A 15,989-nucleotide genomic window follows, 5' to 3' on the forward strand; every position below is an offset into this window, starting at 1 on the left:
TAGTGTTCACAAACAGCTTTTGCAGCATATGGATTCTCACAAATATTCCCTATATGTTCCCTAACATGACTGTGCAACTTATTGCAGCGTTCATTATCAACGTAGCCGTTCTTTCTCACTTGTTGCTTCGGTCTTCAGTACCAGAGCAAAACAGTCGATTTGTGAATGTCTGCCAAATTTCACGCTCCTCTTCTTCTCACTTATGTCACCTTTATCCTGTCTTTCTTCCGTCCAGCTCCTCAGTGAGCCAGGCTGCCCTTTTTTGCCCTAGGGTTAAAGCGCTTTAAATCTCTTAGGATGGAGAAAGTCTTTGAATTGATGTCAGTCAGAAAAGGAGGAGGGATTCAATTCTTCTCCTCTTGATCATATTTCTCCATTTCTTCCTTAAAATATACCATATCATACAACTACCTTCCAGATTCTTATGTTTGTTGTTATTCAGCTATTTTGCTTTAAAGCAGACAAAATCCTAATGTGAAATTGACATGTTGGCCTAAATGAAGCTATGTGCTTGAACCTAATGCACACGTTTTACCATTCGAAGCGATTCAGTATTTCAGCCATTAAGACTCTGAAACAGCCATACTGTATTTTTATGTGCCGCAAACCCCCTCATTTGTCCATTTAAACCATTAAATGGGTGTTAACTTTCACCTTACTGGAGTCCCTACAGTGCGTTTTGTGTGTCCTTCCCATCACCCCCCACAAGCCTCTACATAAAGGCCAAATGTTTAATGAGTAAGTGCACTAAAGGATTCACTTCTCCTCCAATTAACCCCATAGCTCTTGACATTTTTCTAAATCCACACAAGATTTCCTCTCTCTCTTTCTTTCTCTCTCTGAGCAAGTTAAAAGGCTAACCTGTTGGCAAACAGAGTGGTGGGGAACAAAGCAAGTTCTAATCCCCATTGGACTACGTTCAGCCTAAATACTTAAAGAACTGAACACTTCAGCTATCACGCATATAAATATGCATATATTTGCTAAAATGCTCTGTGCTTGTCCTCGCAGTCTTTAGGGGCTGACTGCTAATGTTTGTTTTACTGGTTTATAGTTTGTTTTTCCTATCCCTTGAGCTGATTTACTTTTGTTACATGTCAAGGACATTTTAATCGCTTGATAAGATAATTACTTGACTTGGGGATTTATGTAGAAGGATAGCATGGAATTTATACTATCTCTGTGGAATATTTTGATGTTGCACTCTGATTTTACAATGTTTTGAGGATAACAACAGAAGTTGATCTTCTGATATATTATTATTGTTTGTGGGGAAACTTGTGAGCAGCTTGATTTGTTTTATGCTTTTAATGGGAGGTCATGTGCTTGTACAGTCCCGTGATTCTCAGCACTCATCATAGGGGCACATTCTTGTACTCTTTAATGACATGGATCTAACCCCCATATGCCTTGACTTTTTTTGAACTGTATTACAGTAGGTTTGTCCGATCATTTTGTCTTCAGGTACAAGCCTGAAAACAAGACTGAATTCATTTGTTTGCTTTTTGACGCTTTTCTCGATGAGGCTGGGAAAAAATCCAGTTTAATTTTATAGTGTTGAAAGCTAATATGTGCTACAAACCTTTGGAATAAAAAGAGAAATGTTTTGCAACTGTAAAAGATGTTATTAGCAACAAACATTACAATTGTTCCTTAAAGGAAAACTTTTTGTGCGCTTTATTCAGCGTTTTTTTTTTCTCTCCCGGGACAGTCTTCCACCATTACCGAAAGTACCACGACACGTATGTGATGCTGCTGACATAGAAAAAATATAAAAATTTCATCAAAAATATCTTAATTTGTTTTTCGAACGACTTTGGAACAACGTGAGGGTGAGTAATTATGACAGAATTTTGGGTGAACTATCCCTTTACCAGCAGTATGCCAAGTTCTTTCATGAAACTCTAGATGGTGCAGTCTGATGGGTCCTTAACGCAAACCGATGCTGATTAGTTCGTGTTACATACGCAGCCAATGAGCTTGCTTCTTTACATTTAAATGGCTGGGTAGCATTAGAGCATTTCGCAGCACACTCTCAGAGTTCCTCTGAAACCCTCTACTTCCCCAGCTCCACCTGCTATAGGTTATTATAGGCTATATGCTGTTTGTGCAACAGCAATATGTTGTAAATACTTAAAGCACTGTATCGGCCTATGTATTGGCAATAGGAAGTTCCTGTACTTGCTGTGCAGCAGCAGCAGCAGCAGCAATAATCTACAACAACAACAACCAACAGCAGCAGCAGTATACCAGATCTATTCCACCAAGACCAAATACATTTAGATTGTCATATCCATTATCATACTAAAATCTTCAGAGAGTTGTCATGATAGAAATGTATTTAGAAATAAAGTGAATTGGAGCTGTACACTGTAAAAACAAATTTATGGTAAAAAACTGGTTGCCAGAATTTTACCGTATAAAATACGGTAGCAACATTTTTTTTAAGGTTTTACGGATTTAACTTAAATTTACATTTAAATACCGTAATTTCATTAACTGATATAATGTTAATATACCAACCTATGAAAGTACTGAAATCTGTACCTTTATAATATACACTGATAGCCACCGAAAACAGATAGTGATGAGAAAGTCACATGATGAACGAAAGCCATCACAAGCAACTTTTAAATACTAACATATATAGAAGGTGCACATCATTCACACAAATACTAAACACCATCATGGTAACACACATGAAACTGGAACCCTAATGTACACAACTGATAAGAAAAAAACAAGAAGAAGCAAAGTTATTTCAACGAAAAAACATCAAATGTGAAATGTAGGGAATTCTGAGAATGTCAATTTACGATAATTCACTGCAAATTATACATTCTTTTTCACTTCCAAAAACAGTACAGTACTGTAAAATAACATAAAATTAAAATGTAAAATTCTAATGTACTGTCCAATACAGTTTTCACAGTATATGGTAGGGGAACTTAATGTTAACCAATTAATAGGTTTTAACAGCTTTGAATGAATGATCAGTCTCAAAAAGTTTAATTTTGTGTTGTTGTTTTTGAAGAAATACAATTTTTTTAAAAAAATCAAGGACACATTAAATTTATCAAAAGTAACAGTAAAACATTTATAATGTCACAAATAATTTCTGTTTTAAGCAAATGTTCTCTATTGATCTATTCATCATTGAGTGGCACAACTGTTTTCACACTGATATTAATAAAAAATGCACCAAGTCAACATATTTGAATGATTTAAGCATATATTAAAATTGATTTTTTTTTTTATTATTTAAATAATGTTTTACATAATTTTTTTACTGTATTTTTAATCAAATAAATGTAGCGTTGGTGAGCATAAGAGACTTCTTAAAAAAAAATAATAATAAATACATAAATAAAAATCTTACTTAAGAAAGTATTTCAATGGTAGGATAATACCAGAGCATTGAATCAGTGAATGAGTTAAGAACTCTTCAACTAGATAGATTGATAAAATACCTAGAGATAAAAAAAAAATTGTTATTATTGAAAGCCATCGAAATGTTAGAGAGCAGAATAAAATATTGGGAATCCCAAAAATTACTTTCCCACATCAGAATATTTTTGTGTAAAATTTCGCACAACAAAACAATATGTTCTTTTAAGTCAGTAAGAGAACTTGTATGTGCTGAATAAGTGAATAAGCTTATCTCTCATACGAGTACCTCACAAGTGATTTTCTATTTCTCTCATAATATAGTTTTTGCTCTATGACTAATGTAGGCTTGATGCTATTTGTCGATGTGCGCGCGCACACGCTAGCTTGTTATTTACATGGCCAGATGCGTTAGTAACAGCGGTCCCTCTCTAATATCTCATCCCTTTTATTCCCATGAATTCTATCAAGTTTTCCAATATTGCATCTGGAGTGCGCTTGGCTCTGAATGTTGATGTTGATGGATCACCCACTTCCTCCTCCTCATTAATTTCATCACCTTATCGCCCAGGCCACTTCATTTGACCAAAAGGTAATAATAAATGTCCCATCCACAATCTTTAACACACTCAGCCAGGCGGAAACACTTAATAACAGCATACAAATTGAACTTCAATCACCTCATTTTGCTCCGCAGATGCATAGGCACATTAAAAAACCAGCATTTGAGAGTATCAGTATCACTCTCTCTCGCTCACACGCTCTCTCTCTCATTCACACCATGTCGTTTTAAGCCATCGCTTGCCAAGCTTCAAATTGAGCGTTATAATACTCGTTTATTACACATTTTATAAGCGAGGATGGGGATTCTATCAGCGGCAGGAGAGCCGTTTCCTTTTCCTGGCTGCGAACGCTCTTATCACCGCTCAAACACAAGTGCACACTTTGCCCAACAGAGACTGCTATTCAGAGACTCATTTATCTTTCTGAGAGAGCGCTGGATAGTTCACTCGCTCTCTGTCTCACACTTGCTATCTCTTGCTTTTTTTTCTCTCCCGCGAACCCCCCTTTCCCTTCTTTTTTGGCTTGGGGTGGGGGGGTATTTTCAATTAGATTTCATTCAATTCTGTCAGAGACGGAGCACATGCTCTCGAGCGGTGGTCCCTGGTGTGTGTGTCGCTCGGAGGATGTCGTTTGCGCGCACAGGGTCCTTTGGCAGAGGACAGAGTGTGTGTTTGAGAGATGTGTCCCTCTTCATCTCAGACTCGTTTCGCCAGCTGACAGAGACAAATGACAGCACTCAGAAATGACTTGCTGCCTCTCCATCCTAACAGGTTGAGCGCTTTGAAATGACACACATACGTACACATTCCCATTTCAGCTTCAACCTTTTGTTGTCAGTTTGGCGTCAGCGTCGTGGCCTTGAAATTAAGCTTTTTTGTTTGTTTTTAGGTTTTGGCATGATTGAAAGAACATTTCATTTTGAACGAGAATTGACCAAATGGAGTAAACATTGTTATATCTGTAAAAAAAGACTTTAAAAACAGCGTTTTTTCTGTGAACAGAATTGCGGAATCCAGTCATAAAAATGGAATTTACTGTATAATGCGGAATGAAGCAGAATTTGCCCAACTTGGGATGAATGAATCAAATCATGATGTAGAGTAGTGTCTGGGAATATCAAACCGCAAAAATACTATTTAAATACGAACCTGGATGTTCAGTGCAGACGATTTTGTTTACTACACATACTGAAGCGCACATGCCGCGCGCTGTGTTTTCAGCCTTTTCTGCCTCAATAAATGAGTACATGAACATAATGTCTAGAACTGCACTGAAAGTCACTTCATGGCCATTTTACAGTTTCTTTTGAGAAAAAAAAAAATAAAAATCTACTTGTCTTCACAGCAATCCGTCAAAATAAAAGTTTGTTTTAACTTGAAGAAACTGTGACAGAAATATATTACTTAATGTAATGATAGTACTACTACACTGTAAAAAAAATAAATAATAACTAATTAGACAGGCTTTTGATTATTCAAATTTAATGAAACCATTAAAATGGAATCCAGAAAATGAATGGAAAACTTGGTAAAAAATAAAACTGAATTTGAGAAAAAAACAAAACAAAAAACTTAAGGCCTTAAAAGTGTTATTTGTATTAAACTTTTAATAAATTGTTGTTAAAGTGTAATTAATTAGACATGCTTTTTGATTATTATTTTTAAATTAAAACAGTTAAAACAGTCTAGACAAACTTGTGAAAATGTAATACAGAAAAATTAAAAATATGGGGGAAAAATAAAATGGATTTCATAGGGTTCTTTTCCATTTACTTTACTTGATCATAAAAAATGTTTAGAGTCTAGGATTAGATCATTATTGCTAGGATTTATATTTTCTGGCATGTTATATGTTTGGCAACAAATCTTTTAACTCTAACTGGTGCAGTGTGTCTGACTGTCAGAAGATGTAACCCATAGCTATATTCCATAACCCATATCCAATGCCAATATACACTGTGTTCAAGTAGTAAAAGTAGTTAGGGGAGCATAAGGAATCATTTTCACACACAGGCCTCTTTAACCCCAATTAAAATCTTTGGGATGTGCTGAAGGAGACTTTACAGAGTGCATTGACTCTTCCATAGTCAATACAGGATTTCAGGCCAAAAGTCAGTGAAACTCTTGATGGAAATAAATGTTGTGATGTTGCATAAGCTTGTCAAAACAATGCCATGATGAATGCACACTGTAATCAAAAGTTTAGAAACATGTGCTACACACACAAAAAATTGGTTCAGTGGTTTTTTAGGGCAGTTGAGGTGCTATATTGCACTTATGCCATAATGAAGAACCTTTTAAGCTCAGTATGGTTCTTCATTGGTTCTGTGGGGTGGTTAAGGTGCTATATTCCACCACTACCATACAAAGAACCCATTAAGCCCCTGTATAGTTCTTTAAAACAACAGTAAAATTGTGTTTTTCCAGAAGATAACGTGGTTCTCAACCTTTTTGCCCTCAAGGCACCCCATAAGGAAATATTCCAGGGCCCCCACACAAGACATTTTGACCTCAGAAAAGCATAAAAGTGATTCAAAATAGATTTTGCTGTTGTATTAAATTCCCATTCATAGCAAACATATGAGAGTGGAGTAACATCTAAAATCTAAAGCCCAAATACTTCACTTTTTATGTATACGCCAAGGGTCAGTGTACAGTGCGCGACGTGAATTTTGTCGACAGAATAGCACACGCGTATTGTACACCCACCACCCAATTTTCGTAACCACACCTTGTACGTGCAGGTCGCACGTGCGCATTGAATTTGTTTTGCAGTAATCATTTGTTCCACAAGCTGTCCTGGGCTGTTGTTTCACAGTAGAAAACTGTTGAAAAATTTTTTGAAGGTAAGTGGTATAGCACTTAAAGTAGTTCCCTTATGATCACAAGCCAGTGAACCACTTTCAGTGCTGTTTAGCACTAGGGCTGCCCTCAACTAAAGATTTTGCTGGTCGACTAGTAGTCGTCCATTTCAAGTATTAGTCAACTATAAGTTGCACATTTATTAATAAACCTTATAATAATAAGCCTTTAATTGCATACGTAGTCTAATAAGCAATCAAGCGCATGCAAAAAGCTTGCCACAGCCCACTGGCAGATTTAATAATTATGAATGTTTCAGGAAGAACAGCAAGGAGGCTGCATTAACATTTGAATGATTTATTGATAAACTAGTGCTTTCTATGTTTTTGGCTTAAGAGATTAAGTCAACGACACTGACTCGTCATCTCTGCAGTCGTGATGCCTGTATTCATGTTTTTTCTGTTTGAATTGGTTCATTAAAAGTAGACATTTCACTCTCTATAGATATATTTTTCACGTCTGTAAGGCAAGTATACATGGAGTTTCGAAGTTTCACACTCAAGTTCACAGAGATCAGCAGATAGATGCAGAAAGTGCATTCTGTTTGATTTCGTTATTTTACAAAAGCACAACGTTTCGTTGTAATTCTTTACAGATTCGATATAGATATTACTTTTATTTGTATGACCAAAAATTATGGAGTATTTTAAGAGAAGGTGACTGCACCGGCGCCTCCATTTGTCATGCAGTGAGCATGCTACTATTAAGCTTCCACACTCCACACAAACACTTGAATAGCGCACATATTTCTAGGTTAACATTAGATTGGCCATGTAAAGTTGCTACTACTCACATATTTCAGATGAAAAGCCATATTTGAGGTTGATGAATGATAGGTGAGCGCTTGGATGTTCTGCCCGATGTACTGTATTACCACATAGACCTGCCGTTAACGATCAGTCCATCACAAACTGCGTGGCTTCACCAATTCGTGTGGATTTTTTTTTTTTTTATCCAACTAAAGCGACTAATAAAATTTGGTCAACTAAGGCTCTTCTAGTCGACTAATGCCCTAGTGGCCAGCCCTATGAAGCATTATTTTTTTAGTACCTGTTTTTTTGGACAATCAAGAGAACTTGTAGAGTTCATTACAAGGTTTGTAGTATGTGAGGTATACAAAAATAAGATATTAGGCGTAGAAGACTGTCATATCCATCTACAGAATGTCAAGCCAAGGCAATGCATCATTCCATTATTCCTTAGGGTTTGAGTAGACAGGAGCCAGATAAAGTGTGAACTACTGAAGTAGTTCTGATATATAGATGGAATAAACCACAGGTTAAAGGTCGACATTGTAGTCAGCAAGTTTTTACGGTGAGACTTTCATCTCCAGATGCCCCTTTCAAGGAATGAGCAATGAGCCCAAAAAATAAAAATAAAATAGTGGTAGTTTTTCTGATAGTGTTGCACAAATGTTGGATATTTAATTGTTACACTTATTTAGCCTATTACTACTGCCATTATCTAGCACTTACTTGTAATAACAAAAGACTATGTAAAGATTGAACTGTTAAGGTCACTATTTGCTATTGGATCCAAATGTTATCTAATTTGAACAAAATTGTATACATTTATACTGGTCATACACTACCATTTAAATTTATCTAGGTCTGGTGCTTATGTGGTGCTCAACATTTCATATTATTATTAATGTTGAAAACATTTGTCCTGCTTAATATTTTTGTTGAAAACATGATACATTTTTTAAAAGGATTCTTTGATTAATAGAAAGTTCAAATGAACAGCATTTATTTGAAACAAATCTTTTGGACCATTATAGTCTTTATAGTCACTTTGAATTCCTTACTTTCTTTCAGAATAATACATGAATTAAATAATTATAAAAATAATTATACTTAACAAACCCAATACTTTTGAACGGGAGTGTATTATCGACCTTACACTAGAATTTTAGTAATGGCGCATCCCTGCTTGAGGATTGGCTCTTTTGACTTCTAAACAACCACTTAGCATCCACCCATAAAACCCATGCTTATCAGTTTATATTTACATTGGCTCTCGTACTCCTTCTGTTTAGAATGGCAGGTAATGATCTGATAGTGGAGTGTGTTACATATCGTGGTGTCGTGTTGAGTGGTGCGTGGGTGGGTGGGAGGATGGGGGACTCTCTCAGCATTAACACTGCTTACATAAGGTTAATTTCATTACCAGTCAATGGCAGCTGCTAATACGCAATACAAACAGACAGATCCTTCAGCTGAAGTTCCTCGATTACACTTGGTTAAGAAGGGGATTTCATCCTTACGACCCTATCCGTGATCTCTCAGCTGTAATAAACTCCTCCATGCTCAAACTTCTCCATGATACCTCGGTTAGGTAGCGCATTGGATATCACATTAATGCGTCGGTTTCCATACCAACAGCCTGACAGAGGGAAGATGAGGAAGATAAATAGGAGAGCGGGGCCGTCTCACATGCCGCTTGTCAGGGAGTTTGCGGTGGCGAACGGCAGCGTTACCGGGGCGGTGGAACAGCCTTAATCCACATTTAATTGAACTCTGGAGACTTTGAAGTGAGTCTGCAGAGCAGACAGGAGCAGTGACATTGCTCTGAGCACACAGCACAGCTGCTGCCCTCTCATTCTCTCTTCTTCTGTCCTCTTCGCTTTCAGTCTCTCATTAATGAGTTTGTATCAGCGTTAGCCTTGGTACTAGAAGATCTGAATGTCTGATTAACTCAGCTGTTTATCCGCCCTAATCAGAGCCGCTCAGATCAGGGGTGGTGGTCTCTTTCTCCTCTTCTGTCGTAACAACTGATCTACAATTAAGCTAAATTAGAAATATAAGAAAACAGCGAGGATATGCATATGAAGTCTTAAAGGGACAGTTCACCAAAAAATTGAAATTGCCAAATGATTTACTAACCCTCGAGTAATCCTAGGTGTATATGACTTTCTTTTTTCAAAACACAGTTGTAGTTATAATAAAAAATGCCATGGCTATTCCAAGCTTTATAATGGAAGTGAATGGGTGTTGAGATTTTGGAATCCAATAAAGTGCATCCATCCATCATAAAAAAAAAAGTACTCCACTGCTTTTTGTGGCTCCAAATAATCTGCACCATTTTTTTTAAACAAAATGTTTATGAAAACTCTTTTGTGTACAATCCTAGATATAAAAACTATGCATTTTTGTGAAAGTTGTTTTGCATTTCTTGTATTTTCTGAACAGTAAAAATCTGATGGCTGTGCAGCAGTACATGATAAAGCCACGTTTTACTCACACCAACTTGAAGGGAAATATTGATAGATTTCCAGTTCTCTTGGTACTGATTACCTTTTAGTGAACTGTGGCCTTCCTGCACCTCTTCAGTGTGTGTCTGAATGGGGCTCATTTTAGCGCTTAAAGCATCTCTTTTTCATGAGGACTGATCAATAATACACATTAATCCTGCTCTGCAACCCTAGGCATGAGCTATGGGTGATAAATGAACTGAAACCTTCCCTCTGCCCTGCTGCTGTCCCACTCATATCCGCTTAATTTTAACATTTCTGTTTGATCAATTGTTTTTCTTTGTCTCCCCATTACAGATTTTGGCCTACACAGAGGGTCTGCATGGGAAATGGCAGTTCACAGAGATCAGAGCCGTTTTCTCTCGCCGCTATCTGCTGCAGAATACAGCTCTGGAGGTTTTCATGGCCAACAGAAGTAAGCTTTGATCCGTTGCTGTTCTGTAATATCTTAAAGCGTAAGGTCAAAGCAGTGAATGAAGTGTGTTATAATTTCTTTTCTCCCTACAGCGGCAGTCATGTTCAACTTCCCAGATGCGGCCACTGTGAAAAAGGTGGTGCACTGTCTGCCCAGAGTTGGAGTCGGCACGAATTTCGGCCTTCCTCAGACCAGGTGTGTTCTCTGTTTCTTGTGCACCATTCATTTATAGTAGTAAACACTCTTTTTCTTTCCTATTTGAAATACTTGCAGAATACTATTCATTAGCATCTAAATGCAACTTGCACAACCCCTGGAAGTATGTGATATGCTGTTGGCTAGGCATTCATTTTTCGTTTGCGTACTTTCATAGAATATGTTTCTGGCCTAACACTGCTTGTTTGTATGTGTTAATGTGTGTATGGTGTCATGGGTGTCTGTAACACTGGCTAATTACCTTCACACAAACACAATTCACATCATTTATTTATCTCCCCAACTGAGAAATAAATACAGGGGCGAGAGCAGAGCCTGCAGGGCAGACTGGAAACACAGGAAACACACACACTGGTGCTGTTGTAATCCAGCCAAAGAAAAGATGATTTAGACAAGTGAAATTCCTTCACAATATCACAATATCCTTCAAATTCAGTGTTCTTATTAAAAGTAAACATTCATTGCTTTTAAGTAAGTAAAATAGCGATGTAGGTAACGGAATATAGTGAATATTGATCCCACACAGGTCTCTCGATGTTTCTTTCTGGCAATGAGAGAATTTGTAACGTGACTGCAGCGGTACTGGCCATTACAGACAGCCCTCAATTCACTTATGCCCTTCTGCTAACATTCATGTGGCATTTCTCTAGCACTGTTACTGCGTTGTCTCTGTGTTAGGAGGGGCAAAGGGCATTGGAAACTTCAGAGAGGCCTAATGACTGTAATCACGCTGGGTGACAGTGATGAATTCTCTAATTTCGCTTTGTTTTAATTGGATGGAGAGTCATTTGTTTTAGTGTCCACATATTTGCTTGCACTGTGCATGTTCATTTAACAGGTTCCCACATTACCCATGAGGCCATTTTGTGTCTGTGTTCACGTCTGGATTTGGATATAGATTATATTTTAAATTATAGAACAGTTCCTGTTGTTAAATTTGACTGGCCAAGTGGTATTTCGTACAACAGTACTGGGAAGTTTGTATCAGTCACTGCTTGTATCAGTCTTCTTTTCTGCGTTTGCTTCACAGAATTCAAATTTTGGCTTCTTATGAAAGTATTTTTGTCGGAGCAAAAGTGAACAAAACGATTATTCATATTGTGTATATTTTATTTATTTAGATGTTGTATTAATGGTAGGGATGTAACATTATTATCAATATCGTGATAGCAAAACTGTCTCGATATTATCGTGGTCACATGATGATATGTAACGATAGGTTTTCAGGGCAAAAAGTGTAGTTTTAAAATATGTTTAAACTTCTTATTCATAAAAGGTCTTTAAAGTTGTGTTTTGGGCCATGATGCTTTGACACAGTATATGTCAAATGAACTAAAACCGAAAGTGCAATATGACTTAATCCTTTCATCAAGTCTGTTTTCGTTGCACGTTGCACACATTGTTGAGGCGATCATCTCATGATCCAGTGTTTTCCATACCTCAGGATGTCTCCATTAACACGTGTTGGTGATGCAATGGCCACCAGTTATGCTTTATTTTCATGGCAGATGATTACAGCATTTCAATAGATTTGTAGTGGGATGCATTTTTGTAAAACTGTTTTCACTGAAGCTGGAGTTTTCCTTCAAAATAAAAGCTCTACTGCCATTTCCGTCAAAATAAAAGCTTGACAATGCACTATGAATTGCTGACAGTGCAGTATGAATTGCTGACAGCTAGCGGTTTAAATGGGTAATGTAACTGCAGTCCAAAATCAAAGTATCTCTTTCAAGTGTAGAAATTAGGAAATAAGTATTGTAATTCCCCTATTGTTGTGTAAAGCAGAAATAATATACCTATAGAATATTAATTTTCATTTATTTTGCAGTGTATGTTTTACAATATATGGCTGTTACTGTCTTTGTTATTATTATTATTATATTCTAATTAGTTTGACATCTTAAAACACCAGTGTGAATGTAATTTAGACTGAGACAGGTTATCACAAATAAAAAGAGGGTTGAGTCCCCTTTAAAGTTCAGGTACAAGTCAATTCACTGACTTTTTCTGACTTCTTAGGTAAGGACATGGGTTGGAGCTCTTAACTCTCAAAGTGCATTAGATAGAATCATTTAACTTTAAAGTGCTACTACAAAATGTTCATTTTTTTCCAATTCTTCACAATAAATATTCATATTCATATTGCGATATTATCATATTTTGATTCCGTTGCATCCCTGATTAAAGTAGTTGGCACTTTCAAATACACAGCCTTAGTATTTTTCCATTTAAAGGTCCGTTGTCAATACATTTTCGGCAGCATTTGTTAAAGGGGTCATATGATGCAATTCTATGTTTTCCTTTGTCTTTGGAGTGTTACAAGCTGTTCGTGCATATATAAGATCTGTAAAGTTGCACAGATTAAAGTCTTAAACCCAAAGAGATGTTCTTTATAAAAGTTAAGACTCAGCCATACCTTCCTAAAACGACTCATTCAAACGCCACTGTGTGGGAAAATTTGCATAACACCGCCCAAATGTATACTCAAAGAAAGAAGGTGTGACTTTTATTCTCACTGTAGTAATGTTGTTGTTGCCACCATGTCATGGAGACGCTGTGCGTTTTGTTGTGAAAGCGAAACTACAGTGTTTGGCCTTCCAAATGAGTACACAATGCAAATAGAGGATTGTTTCTTGAACCTGGGAGAGTAGCTTACAATGCTAGCTGTGCACAAAGGCTGTTTCTATAAATTGGGGCAATTCCAACGTTGCAAGGACAGTTTGGCGATTCTGACTCACAGCCTGTAAGTACGTTTTCATATTTAAAGAATTTGCTACTGACTATTCAAACGCAAGCGTAGAGTAGTGCTTGTTGTTCATCGTTTCTACTATCACAAATGCAGACATAGTTTGGTTTTGCGATGCAACACATAAAAAGATAGTCAAAAATAATCAGTAATTATGTCCCCACTGGATGCAACAAATGGCTCATTTATAATGGTTTTTATAGTTTTTGTCTTGTCCCGCCGGGACACAGCATCACAATATGGTAAGGGGCGTGACATTTCCATCACATGCTTGAGGTATTCGGCCAATTCACAACGCGCCGGATAGCTGGCCAATAAGCACACACCTCGCTTTTCAGAACGATAAGCTTTGTAAACATCGTCGCATTTTAGAAAGGCGGGCCAGCATGTGGAAAAGGTGCTGAAACTAAAGGTGCTGAAACTAAAGAGCTTTTCTCTGTACAAGTGATAAAAAAATAGTCAACAGATTACTGGAACAGTTAGAGATTTTCTTACTATCTCACTGTATTTTCATCAAATGTATTGCAGTTTAATTGTGACATGCTATAATCTGTACATAATCTGTATTTTTTCATTTACAAAATATATTAAAAACAAAAAGTGCATATATTTGAAATTCCAGATTACGCTTTCAATTTCTAAATGTAGTTTGTGTTTGTCTTACAGACGGATTTCTCTGGCCACTCCAAAACAGCTTTACAAGGCCTCCAACATGACCCAGCGCTGGCAAAGACGAGAGATTTCCAACTTTGAGTACCTTATGTTCCTCAACACCATCTCTGGTAAAAAACAAAAAAAACAATGATAACTAAACACTGATTGTGATAAAGCTGAATGTGCTAATGAATAAACAACTCCTAGCCCTAATTTACTACTTCCATGTCCAGGTTTCTGTCCTAACCAGCTGTGACTAGCTAAACGCTTTGTCACACAACAGTTGAAAACTAAAAATAACATCTTTGAAACTAACAATAACAGTTGTCTTCTGCTCCCTGTGGTCACTGTTTCTTCAGAAACTGTAGTTTCTGTTTGCTTTATTTGAGACTCTTTGTAATTATAATGATGGTGATGTACAGTGGTATGGTAATGATAATAAGACTTGAAAATGTGAAAATGTGAGGAGTCTCGACCCTGTTTGTGTTTCAGGCCGTACATTTAACGATCTGAACCAGTATCCTGTGTTCCCCTGGGTAATCACCAACTACGACAGTGAAGAGCTCGACCTCACTCTGCCCAGCAACTACAGAGATCTGTCCAAGGTAAACACATGACCACATACACACACAAAACCAACAGCGTGAACCTCAAAGAACTACTGTAGCTTTTGAGACTGAAGGACATGTCTGAAGAGAAGTTTTGAAAACACGAATACGTGGGGGTATTTGTGTGAAAACCCCGTCCGGCAGCTTTAATGATGAGGCTGAGGCTGATAGACAGATGTAGCCATCTAGCAAGGGAGGGAATGACTGCTGCTCTTAGACCCATCGCTGTGAGTCTGACCATACATGTAGTACAGCGCTTGCGGCCGGGTGCACGTCACCTCATGCCAGGCACCCTCAACCGCAGACAAGTCAGATAATGGGCCCGTGTCTCTCCTCCTCCCCTCTCCCCCTCAATCAACCCCTCAGAAGCCCCCTACATCCCGCTTTTTACCTCCTCCCCCATTCCCGTTAGCCAGCCAGCCTCCCTAAGGAGCTAATTAATGAGCGTAGTAGTACTTGAGCTAACCACACAGACAGACTGACACAGCTCGCTGCTGGGAACACCAGACCTGCCTTTGTCTCTCTCTCAGTCTCTCGCTCAATACATAGGTATCCTAAATTGTATCACACCATTTGAAGGCAGTTCAGCAGGTTTTTTCTTATCTCTTTCTTTTAAAAACAAGGCTTTAGGTTGTGTGAAATCATGGCCCGTCCAGCCAGTACGTATCCTGATAAGCACTGTGGATATACAGTAAATACACATTATTTCAATGCAGCAAATGAAATGTACACTACTGTTCAAAGGTTTGGGGTTGGTAAGAGAAGTCTGTTATGCTGACCAAGGTTGATTATTATTTTATTTGATAAAAAATACAGTAAAGCAGTAATATTGTGTGTGTGTGTTTATATATATATATATATATATATATATAGTCTATTTTATATTATATTTTAAAATATAATGCATTATAATGCATTTTTAGAAATCATTTTAATATGCTGATTTGGTGCATAAAAATATTTCTTATTATTGAAAATTATCATCTTTTTGTTGAAAAGTTTCTAAAAACCACGATACAGTTTTTGATGAAGATAACGTGCAAAGGAACTGCCTTTATTTGAAATACTACAATAAAAAAATATTTTGAAACATACACTACCAGTCCGAAGTTTTTGATGACGATTTTTTATGTTTTTTTAAGACGTCTGTTCTGCTCATCAAGCCTGTAAAAGGAACATTTTGAAATATTTTTACTATTTAAAATAACTGTTTTCTATTTGAATATATTTTAAAATGTATTTTATATAAAAGTATTTTGCTGTTATCAAAGCAAAATTTTCAGCA

The 15,989-nt window shown here is 37.0% G+C and overlaps 1 protein-coding gene across 6 annotated transcripts in view; it reads left to right on the forward strand.

Moving 5' to 3' along the window:
* Positions 1-15,989, forward strand: part of lrba (LPS responsive beige-like anchor protein) — a 301,281-nt gene that overhangs the window by 207,848 nt on the left and 77,444 nt on the right. For all 6 annotated transcript variants that reach the window (XM_051123328.1, XM_051123244.1, XM_051123532.1 and 3 more), the window contains exons 40-43: positions 10,363-10,480; positions 10,573-10,675; positions 14,109-14,224; positions 14,589-14,701. In XM_051123328.1, the coding sequence (XP_050979285.1) occupies positions 10,363-10,480; positions 10,573-10,675; positions 14,109-14,224; positions 14,589-14,701 (450 nt within the window). The remainder of the gene's footprint in view (positions 1-10,362; positions 10,481-10,572; positions 10,676-14,108; positions 14,225-14,588; positions 14,702-15,989) is intronic.

This window comes from Labeo rohita, chromosome 1 (assembly GCF_022985175.1).
Source record: "Labeo rohita strain BAU-BD-2019 chromosome 1, IGBB_LRoh.1.0, whole genome shotgun sequence".
Taxonomy (NCBI): Eukaryota; Metazoa; Chordata; class Actinopteri; order Cypriniformes; family Cyprinidae; genus Labeo; species Labeo rohita.